Genomic DNA, 12,057 nt, shown 5'->3' with positions numbered 1-12,057 from the left:
AATGATCCTGCCTGATGCTTTCTCCTCTGAAAACATACAGACATACTGACTTACAGGTAGTGTTTCAGAAAAAAAAATTTAGACTTTTCTGAGTGATAGCCTACTACTGAGTAATCACAGAGCAGTACCCAGAAGGTAACTGGACAGGAAGGCACAGACTTTTAGCGGAAGACAAAATATCTCAGCCAGTTGGATGGGATAAAGCACCAGGTGAGATTTCCTGCACAGAGCACATCAGAACAGTAAACCTGGTGCCCTACCAGCAGCAAAACATTACACGTCCTGTGACTAGTTTCTGCTGACACCAGATTCCACTTTACTTTCTACCCTGAAAGGTCAGTCGTATCTTAGGTTCAGTTAAAATTTATGATATCCCACCCCAAAGAAGGCTGTGCTTCACCAAGTGGTGGTTAGACTGTTGTTTGTACAGCACTGAGATCCTTGGTGATAAAATAAAAATGCAAAGAAAGAGCTCTTTAAATAAAGTTTTTAGTGTCTTGTCACTTTAGATCTTCTTAGGGGAGAACAAGAAGCAAATTAGGGCATGGTCAGGTAGGCATTCTGGTATAACCAGCTGTAATTAGCAGCCCACATCAGCTTTATAATTCCAGTTATTACACAAAGAGTTCATACTTGCACTAAGTTTCTCCTTATATTTTGGGACCAAAAGGGATCACTGGGATCACATCATCTGGCCTCTTTCAAGACAGTGATGAAAACTCTCACCTAGTCAAGTTGTGCAATGAGTTCTTAATTTCTACTGCAACTCCAGAACACCTTCTCAAAAGAAATTAAGGCTTAATGCAAAGGAATCACAATGATTAAAATACCTTTACAATGTTATACAGAAAAACATTCACTGATTAATGATCATGACTCAAAAAAAAATAAAACTAACAACCAACACACCACATCCAAGTGTTTTCCATTAGACTAGTCTTTAGCTTCCAACCACTGAGTATCACTGTGGTGAGAATGAGTAACCATACAATCAGAAGAACTCTCCTCTGAATATTGTGCAAACTGTGGTTTCACCACTTTCAAGTTTTTCTTGCATAAATCAAACATTTGTTCACTGTGAGACACATTTGCCAGGTCTTCAATTCTTCCTGTGGCTCTTCTGTGAATGCTTCTGCCATTCAACAGCATCCTTTTTAGCTTGGTCTCCTAAAGATACAGGCTTATGAGAAAATGTTTTCTGTCTACATTTGGCCATCAGTCTCTCACTGATGTTATTTTTGGATCAGTTGGTGTTTTCCACAAGATTTGAGAAAGTGGTAGAGATCACAAGAGATACTCCCAGTAGTATGAATTTTGTTAAATCCAATGGCTGTGTATAGAAGACAAGACCACTGGATGTCCCCAGCAGGGAAAGGGCTGCACATGGAGGTTCGGTGATTCTCTGTAGCCTTTGACTCTACAGAAACAGCGAGAGTCGGCCACCACACTGTGCTACCTCTTACCAACGTGATATTTAAGCCAGCAGGGCAAGAAACTGGACAACGCGGCTGTGATTGTCAAACAACTGAGAGGGTAACACCATGTGCAGCCAGTACATCTGCAGCTGTATAGTCTAGCTGAATTCTTGCCTCTGTTTGAATCTTGTATGAAATTATTACAAAACCATCAGCTTGGAAGTAAGTCAACTGCAATATGAGTTAAAATTGATTGCACATGCTACTGCCTCCAAAAGCACAGCCTCCTTGCCAATTTCTGTGCTTGTTAGAAGGGTGTCTTGCATTTGCTTTCAAAATATTTCCCTCTTCTCTTTGTATTTGAGAGAACAAAATTATTAAAGGAGGAAGTAGCAAACTACCTTGTACAGTGGGAAGGAAAAGAGTGGGACAGTAAAAATAGCTCATCTCAAAGTGCTATTGAATTAAAAATATTAAAAGACAATCCTTCCCACTCACAAGTTCTTTGTATGTTACAAATATGTAATTAGCAACACAGATTAAATACTTTACAATCAGCTCTTACTGAAAATGCCAGAAAATGGCATCCAAGGCAAAGGTTTACACCAAGGAGCATGTGGAGGAGGGAGTACAGTAGACACTTGGTGATTTTAGCACTGTGGACTCTGGAAAGGACTTGGTCACAGTGCATCACCAGTTGTGCTCCCAGTACAATAAAGTACCCACAAACATGAACATGATTTCTAGCTCATCTGGATGGAGTAGGGAAAGTGATACTCTCTCATTATTGTCACATAAAGTGTCAGACTTCTTGCAACAACTTCCTCTCAACAAATAGTTCTGTGAACAATAAAGTTAATGGAGGGCATTTCTTATGCATTGTGTACCATGTCTTTGCTCTCATACTTGCAAAAGCCCCCAACTTCAACACCTATGGCCCTGGGATCTCCTCTTTACCCTCCAGCTTCCCCGATTCCTCTCATACCTTTATGTCCCCAGTTCCCTGTTCTGCTACCTAAATATCACCTAGGCAACTGTTGCTCTTGGAGCAATCGATAAAAACTTGCAGAGAAAAGTGTGATTTGTAAATAGTGTCCCATCACATTGCCCCTTTAGAAGCTTCACCAGCATTGTTTCTCGATGGTGCATGCCACAGAAGCTGTGGGAATTCCAACAGTCATTCAGAATGAAACAGCATATAAATTTACCTTTGTATTATGCTAAATACTATATACTTCAAAGAGCCTTTTGATACAGGTCATGTTGCAAGACAACAACTAGTTTTTCCTAGGGCCCTACCTCAACCATAATTCAACTGCTTCAGCTAACCGCCATTAAAGTGAAGTAAAAACTGCAGGTGCTTAGGGTACCATGGGCATATCCAAGGTAGTAACGATTCACAGTTCTCAAAATCCATGCACCTCTCACATATACAGATAGTTCAGGAATGCTCTCTAATGCCCTCAAGCCACCCTAACACTGTGACCTCAAGCACATTCAGAGGCTAAAAGTAATTTATCAAAAGGATTTATGCTTGAATAATTTGCTTCCATTTCCAATCCCAGACTATGTTTACTCTGTGTAAAATGGCAAGTACCCTCATGTTATTTGAACAGTGGCACTTACTGTTAAAACAGACTTAGAAGAGTTACATTCCAGTCTTGTATTACAAGTTGTTTTATACATGTTCTAGAGTCATGTAATGATGATTCAAGCTCAAAATGGCAAGCACTTCAAAACATGTTCTGCTGCAGATGGACTAATGCCAAAGGGTCTAATCAAAGAAGTTGCTCTTGATTAGGATTACAGATATGAAGATACTTGTTTGTGATTAGAATAAACAAAGAATTTAATAAACAGAGGAGAAGCACTGAAGAAACACTGCAGACAAAATCAAAGAAGGGTCAAACTGATACTTCATTTAGTGGGAAATCTGGCAGCAGGAAGAGATGGTATATGGGCAGGTTCAATGGAGAGTGAGCAATTTAAATTTGACTTAGGCTACAAAACAGTTAAGAGAAGTTTTGGGGAGGACAGGATAGAGAAGCAAAGTGGGGAGAACTACTTAGATGGCAGAAAGTGTAACCTCAGTGCTGCCAGAGTTGGAAGGAAGGAAAAAAAACCCTGTACTATGCTGAAGCTTTGGACAAAGATACATACTCATTTCTTCTTTCTTCCCCTCCCTACTCCCCAACATCTGCAGTATTGCAGCACTACATGATAAAAATACCAGATACTATGTGATTTAATCTCTGAGCAATTTTGCCCAACCAGTTTGTTATGAAACACATACAAGTATAAAAGCACAACCAAGATGCAATCTTGCAGGAAAAGGCGCAGCTTGATGCAGAGTATGCTCTCTAGAGAAAGGAGATTGTGACACATTTTAATGGATGCATCAGTTTATTGAAAATGAAGCCTTGAAACCACTTTATACCCTCATTAGAATTCCCTACCAGCAGCAAACAGAAGTTGAAATTTTTCAAAATACTACAAGGTGACTTGATTGATGCATACATTAAACTAATCTGCAACACCATTTTTTTCTCCCTGATTCAGCTTGTATTTCAGGCAGGAAAATAAGCTTCTTTTGACCCTGAAACAAGTTCAAAGCTGGCTGTACACTGCATGTCTCTACAACAGAGTAGAAACTTCTCTAAATCAACACAAAATATATATTCTCTAAACCTGGAAGCAGCAAACCCAAGAGGCAGGGTGGCTCAGGGACCCATTTGGAACAGAGGCAGAGAGCGCTGAGAGCTGTAGCACAGCTGGAAGAGCAACCGCTGTCAGCCCTGGCCTTGGGCCACTTCCAGACTCAACAGAAGCAGTAAGTCTTGCGCCAGGCCCATGTACCATCAAGAGCCCAAGACTGAGTGCTGCTGCCTCACACAGTAAACAAAACAGTGTCATCAGCTCACTGGCTCCATGAGGAAACATCTCCTGGTTACTGTTGACTTTTTTGCAGAACACAACCTCTAATTCGAAAAAGACAGTATGGCACATCACACTGAAGGGAGGAACAAACCCTTCTCTACACCACTGACAAGTAACAAGAGTCCACATGCCACCAACACCATCTATTAAAGAAAACTGGAATGCTATGACAGATTAAAGAACTTGCACCAAGATAATGGGTCCCAAAGTGTTCTTCATTAAAATGGCATTCAGAAAAAAAATACATCACAAAACAGCACAGAAAACCATTATCCAAAACTTTGCTGGCTATCCTTCCTGCACTCCTGCTTTCCACTCTTATCAGCATCAGTGTCAGGACAGAAAGCAGACAAAATATGGTCTTCAGTGGTATAGATACAATATAGCCACACATCTCCAAGTTCTCTCTTTAATCCAACTCTTTAGACAGTTTCTTTACCTTTTCCTGGAATCTGATTAAGATAGTTATCTATAGGAAAGTAAATGAGCTCCAATGTAAACAAGAAAAGCAGGAAACAAGCTACTTAGTAAAGCAAAATTCTTAGATGACTCAAGGATGATGACTGCATGTTTTAATTTTATAAAAAAACATTTAAATATATTACATGGTTCATAGACTAGCTGCGCTCCTGTAGTTTTTCAAGGTGTTTCCAAATGGAATCACAGGTGACAAGATCAAACCTTCACCAGACAAGAGGAGATCATTATCATGTTTTCCTCTTACGCTTAGATTAGGATGTAGACTGGATCCACAAGCAGGAATGGTTGTTATCTCAGCCCTTCTGACTGGATTTGATATATGTGGCTTTGCCCTTCAGGAGCTGTGACCAGCAAAACAGAGGCTGACCCTCTAAAATTGTCAGAACAGAGCATCATTTATCTTAACCTCAGAAACATCACATTGCATAAGGGAATTTTAAAGAGTTACATAAAGTCACACTGATTTAGGGCAATGGTGGCCAACCTGCAAGCAATGTGCTGTCCACACCACTTTCCAGCAAAGCTCACGGGTGAGGAAATTCAAATCTATAATGTGAGTGGTCAGAGAGGCAGGCCAGCTGCTGCCCACTGTGTGCGCTGTGCTCGATTCACATGGCAGAGAAGGCTGGGGAACAGTCACCCAGCCCCAGCGCTCCCACCCCTGGGCAGAGAACTTCTGCTTAACCAAACTTGACAAATGACACCCTCCTCCTTACCTTCATCTTCCTCTTCAGAAGGGCTTTTAAAAGCTCTTAAATACCCACAGCTCAGTCACTGTTCTCTTAATGGCCCCTGAAGTGTTTATCTTAGGGATGTCATATCTACTTATTGTTTCCTTTCCTGCTTGCCCTTGCAAACAGCCCATTTAACTTCGTTCCACATGGTCAGAATACGTCTTGTAGAGCTCTCTAGGGGGTTGCACAGCATTCAAATAATAAATTAATGCAGAGCAGCCACATCTTCCACACCAGGGCTACAAATGCTTCATTTAACAAATAAAATTTCAGAATTGCTAATGGATTTTGTAGACTCATGAACTGCTTGCTGGAAAACTGTGTTACAGCATATGAAAGACAGCAGTGGCTACTAAACCACATACGTTTTTATTTAGCTATATAGATTTACTGGCATGGGAGAACAAAAGGAGGCGGGGGGGTGCTCTCCAAAGCAGATGTTTCCAAGCTTTTTTAAACCTAAGAGACAAGACATAAGACAACACTTGAAGAAACAGCTGGGGACACTGAATAAATACAGACATTTAAATGCGAGTAATTACATACACATGCTGGAATTCTCAAAGGAAGATCAGGGAGCCAGGCTCCCAGCTCATGCTGACTTTCAACAGGAGTTCAGCAGCCTGTTCCTTCAGGCATGCTGGAAGTCAGATGTCATCTTGCTAAATACAGAACACTGCTGCTAAATGTTGCCTCTGGTAGCTTAACCAGAGCGAAACCTACAGATTTCTAAAAAGCTATCTGCAGGAACTCTCCTCTTTGTTAAAAAATAAAAAAATGAAATAAAAAATGAACGCAGATATCTGCTGATCCTGGCCTGTGTTGCTTTGCAAGCTGAAAGTTGTCTGGACCAGCCCAAAGACCTTAAATCCTCTGGGAAACCACCTTTCTGTGCTAAACACTGATGTGCTGTGCAGAATCTGCTTCAACAGTGGTGGGGAAAGGTTTACAAAAGGTCTAGGGCTCCTTTCTGAGTACTTTTGTTGTAAAGCAGGAAGGATATCTGTATACAAAGTGGTGCCTCAGGAAAAAAAAGTTAGAGGGAAGTATGTGCCACTGTTTTTCAGAGGTATTCATGGAATATGGGTACACACACTCCGTTCATGACTTAGTTCAAACACTTCAATCTGGCATGGCGGCAGAAGGAGCATCCTTCCCTGGTCCCTGCTGCTTATTTTTCTTCCTCTACATTAGAGAAAAAGAATAGTGCAGTTTCTAGCATGCACAGTATTAAGGCCTGATTCAGATTTCTGACAGGTAACAAACCACTTAACAAGAGATGACCTTCATTCTACAACCAGTGGAAGGTGAGGCCAGATGTTGGTAGCCACAAGAAGCAGCTGACTGTGTAGAGCATCAGGAAGGCTGTGGCTGTAAAGAACGTGGAAGAAGACAATGTGAGATCTTTTGTGAGGGAAAGACAGAGAGAGGAGAAGCCAGAATCTACTGGATAAGACTTGCTGTTTCCTAGCACTCAAGATGCACTACATGGCACAACAGTAGTTAGTACAAACGCAGTTACATGAAGGTACCAGGTTGCCAAGTCGATACATCTTGTCTTTCATCTGACAAGCACTTGGGCAAAGGTCTGTGCCCAGCAGGCTGTAGGCCTGCTCTCTCTGTAGAAAGTGAACATATGACACACCAAGAGCCTGCATCCCAAGTCATGTAACAGGGAGGCAAGAGACTTACAGAGACTCTGCTGACAACCCAGTGCCCAAGCCAGTCCCCAGGACCATCAGGGTTTGCAGCAGTTCCACAGAGGAAGCCCACAAGTAGCAATGTGTTCCCAGGAGGAACAGAAAAACAGAGTTGTGGTTCTCACAGAGGATGACAGCAGGAGCTGCCAGGAGACACCAGAAGTCCGAGTGTGGTGCCTGCTTCTGTAGTGTCAGTGTAACTTTTAAACCCACTAATGCTTCTCCTTATAATCTCTTTTGCAGAGATTCAGTCTGGGAGATTGTGCTGTAACAGCTGGCAGAGACTAAGGCCTCTGAAGTGCTCTGATGAAGCACAACAGCTTAGTGGTTTAGGGCTAAATGAAAGTACTGAATGCTACCTAAGGAGAACCTATTAGGTAACAGTTTTTAAAACCGATTTTTTGTTGCTTCTGCAAAGGCTAAGAAAGCTAACGTGCCTTTTGCATTTTAAAATAATTCATTACTTAATGTTCAAGAGCTTAGCACTCAATTTTAATTTGCCCTCCCATTCAGATGAATTTTCCTATCCACCCATCCAGTTAAGTCTTCACGGTGTGCTCCATGGGACTGCAGGCCGCCCCAGCAAGGCCGCAGCTGCTTTTGAGGCTTTCTGGAATGCAGAATGGGCAAAGGCTCAGAGGGCACACTGGTGAACACCTATGGGTAAGCTGGTAAGAAAACTGATCTTTATTTTCTGGATAGGTAAAAAAGTTTCCTAATTAGCCCTGGTCTTCATTCAGCCTGAAACTGTCTTTGGAAAAGAAAAAAAAAGGCACTATTCTGGGGCTTAAAAAAAAGCATGCACCTCCAAGGTATTTGTAAACAGTTGCCCACTGGAAGCAGCTTTAGTTCTCCTTGCAGATCTGAATTGTTTAACCGGTTAGATCCATGAGGCCATTTGCAGGGTAGTGTTCATCATTCTCGCTGCAACAAGTTCATGAGCCATCCACAAGAAAATCACTTATCTTCACAAAACTTAGTCGGAAGCTGCACTCCCCTAATACACCCAGTCTCTGCTTTTCACTCATTAATGACCTATAACAACAGTTCTGCCTCCCCTACCTCTGTCGTTCTTCCCACTAGCAAATTCCAGCTACACAGAAATTTAGTTGAGTATTGCTTAATTACTGCACTCTCTTCTTACACGCCTAAGTATTACAGCCAAACTAGTTATGAACAAACCTGAAAAGGATTTCAGATCATGTGGAAAAATGTTAACAGCTGCAGTTTGCTGTGTAACTTCCTAAAGCAAACAGTGCAGCATGAAGAAAATGCTGGACTACATTCTGAACTGCTTCCCCCCCGCCCAATATAATCATTCCCTTTTCTTTATCATTCCCTTTTCTTTCTTATTCATAAGACACGCTGCCGTGAAAACCTGCACCAATAGAAATACTTACTCTAGAAATAACAATTACTTTCGAGTTCTCTTATATAAGCTGCTAAGCACTACTCTCCCTTACCACTCAAATAACAAATACCTGTGAAAACTAGCCAGAGCCCAACAGAGTATCCAGATCAGCAACAGAAGATGACAAGGGAAAGGTGGCTTCAGCAGACAAAAGCTTGCTTGGGCTCTGATTTTTAAGTTTTGCTTCTAAGAGCCGAGGGATGGACTTAAATCAAGATAAACTCTGAACTTCATGATTCAGTGGGTAAAACCTCAGGATTCTTCTACACATTTCAGCTAGTACATGGCATTTATCAAACAATGCCTTGCAAATCACGGTTACAGAATGTTTCGCAAGCCAATTTAAGTATTTTCTCTGCGTTGTAGAAAGTGAATGAAATAGTCTTCAAATCAAGGTCATACAGATGAAAAAAGAATACAGATTTAACACCTGTCTGGTCAAACGAACAGAAAGGTAAAAAAAAGTGCTGCATGCTGCCATATTGTTAAACTTGTCATTGCCTTATTGCTTTTCATGAAGCAAGAAGCTGCATGTGCTACGTGTTAAGAGGGACCTTTTCAGACACCTACTTCTAGTATTTCAGGAATTTTCCTGAAAAATCCATTGGTACTATAATGTTACCAGGACATATTTAACTGAAGACAAGACCTTTAATAGAAAGCTGGCTGTTGCATGGCATACTCTCTCAGAACAAAACAAAGAAAGGTAAACACTTCCGAAGGTCCTTCAGTATACCACCTAACTATTCAAAACAGACCATGGTGAAGGTGGAAAGGTGTTCTAGTTAACCTATATTTGCACAGTCCCAGATATCACAGGGTCTTCACCCACAATTAGGGTTAGAAGGATACAGGCAGAGGCCTTTGTGGCCATATCACACCACTAAGGAGAAGCATCACACACTTCCAGAAAGACCAAATTAAAAAAAAAAAAAGAAAATCAGGTACTCAAGACAACTGTGTTCCTTTTCCCTCTCCAAGCACAGTCTCCTCCAGGCCTACTCTGAGGACAGTCCAAGCCCACTGCCCTGTATGTCCCACACACATTTACTCTCTCCCACAGCAGAGATACAGTGGGGTAGAAAGACAAGAAACTGCCTTTTCCCACTTTCCATTTCCCCCTCTCATGCCAGCCTAGGACTTGGAAGATGCAGGTTTAAACCCCAGTTTCTCAGAATGCATGTGATTGTCATCACTTGGTCATACTCAAATTTCACAATGGAAAGTGATATGATAGGAGTCCTCAGGTAGTAGTAGTAGAAGGCTGGGTTTTCCAGGTGGTGCACAGCTATATTGACACAGAAAATTTTGTTCTGAACCAGGTACAGCAAGCTCAGAGCCTACACAGTAACTTTCATCAGACTGTCCCTGTTATTCACTGTGCCTCATGACAGCAGACTGCAAAGAGAAAGATTTCAAACATAGCTACCTGCAGCACGCTGGTAGAGCCTGGATGGCCAGAGGGTACATGCACAAACATGCAAGATCATTCACCCCAGCACATCCTTGTGTCAACAGTGTGCCTAGAAGGATGGAGGTCAATCACATGGCTCATGGCATTTGTTAAGAGACCCTGGATGTAAAGACTGCCATGGCAGCTTGCTAACAAAGCCTCAGCAAAAACAGTAATGAAATTATGTCAAATACTAGTCTGAAAAGAGGGTTGGTGAGAACCTTCCTAACAGAGCATTTTTTCTATTGACACAATCACCAAATAGCTAAGAAATGTATGATGCCAACACTCGGATTTCAACAGCTCTTCTGCCCGACAAAGAACACAAAGTGGACTCCTAAAAGAAGCCACCCAGCTCTGCCGGTGCTCCTGAAGTGGCCACCTGAAAGGCTTTGGTGTGGTCAGAGAGCAATAGCCTTCCGAACTCCTCCCCAGAGGAAGGCAAAATCTTGCCTCCCATCAGAGTCCTGTAGCTTCTAGTTTTCTATTTGTCTGAGTGAGATTGGAAAGCTGATTCTGAGGCTGCTTTAATAACTGATGGCAGATTTTTGTTTGCTAAGTCAGCTCTGTAACACTGTCACCAGGCAAGTTATTCTACAAATTTGCTTAGATGGTATGGTCATTAATGCAAATCAGAAGGACACTCATATTATCCTTTGATGTCTTTTTAGTATTTATGCCATGACTAAATTGGATGAGTGATTTATTATTAACGTATAAGAATATTAGGAAGAAAATTATATAGATTATTTGGAGAGAAGGAGAAGATAAAATGAAAAAAAACCCTCACATCCTTGAAATTCATAAGGATATCACTGATTAAGAGCATTCAATATCCAATCAATGTTTTGATTCCTTCAACTATTTTTAAATGAAGCATTGCACACTATCTGTAATTAGTGTGTTTCTCATAACTCCACAGTTACATTTCAAATCCTACCGTGTTGCAAGCTTATGGCAGACGACACCAGTGTCTGTTATGACTTCACTCAGTCTCAGCTCGAGATGGACCTTCCCCTGAAACACACCAAAAACAACATATGAAAAATTAGTTTTATGCATAGCCAAGCACACCATTCCAACTTAAAGCAAGTCACTTAATGCAAGTAATTCCAGGAGGAGCTTCAGTAATAGCTGTATAGCTAAGGTATTTCATCTGCTAGAGAATTCAGATTAGTAGCCATTTCACTAAATTTCAGTGCATAATTCTCACCATTATCTTATCTCTGTATGTTTTACTAAATGAGGGACATGGAGTGTCTGTGAGCTGACATAACATATTGTTGGAGCTTTATCTATATTTAGTACTTCAAATATTAAGCAAAGATCTGCAACACAATCATTGAAAAGATATCATAGCAGTGTTATAAATGAACACCTACAGATTTTAAACATTAGAAAAATAAAAATTATTAAACAATATAAGTTGTGAGACAAGTATCAGTAAAACTACACTGGGCAACTAAAAAAAAGTTCAACCATATTGCTAGCATTCATAGCATCTACTATTACAATCTTCCACTCCTTACCATCACATTAACTTTATTATGACTTGGGCCAAAATGTTATGCTCAAATATGCTAAGAAAATAAAGTCAGTCACAAATACAAACTGCATTTCCCATATTAACTCTACTGCATTTCTAAACATGAGAATCCACTCCCACTGGCAAAAACTGAGCACCATTCTTACTGCGTATATATGGTAAATGCAAAATACATGTTGTTATTGATTTATTCTGACATGCCAGCACTACTTGATCATCTTGTACAAATTATCATGGCCAAAATAAAGGCATTAATCTTAATAACCACCTCCCCTCCACCCTTTTTACCAAAGGGCCCTAAATTGCACCCTGCTAGTTAGTCAGAGTCCTAACATGGGTTTCATCTTTGACTCAGATTTACCTCAACTCATACAGAAGTCT

General features: G+C 40.9%; 1 protein-coding gene across 1 annotated transcript in view; it reads right to left on the bottom strand.

The window, feature by feature from the left end:
* Positions 1–12,057, bottom strand: part of RASA3 (RAS p21 protein activator 3) — a 132,721-nt gene that overhangs the window by 48,513 nt on the left and 72,151 nt on the right. The window contains exon 5 of the mRNA XM_082058721.1: positions 11,071–11,147. Coding sequence (XP_081914847.1) covers positions 11,071–11,147 — 77 coding nt within the window. The remainder of the gene's footprint in view (positions 1–11,070; positions 11,148–12,057) is intronic.

This window comes from Streptopelia decaocto, assembly GCF_964273445.1.
Source record: "Streptopelia decaocto genome assembly, chromosome: 1".
Lineage (NCBI taxonomy): Eukaryota > Metazoa > Chordata > Aves > Columbiformes > Columbidae > Streptopelia > Streptopelia decaocto.
Note: the sequence above shows the minus strand (reverse complement) of the source record. Positions and strands in the feature narration are given on the sequence as shown.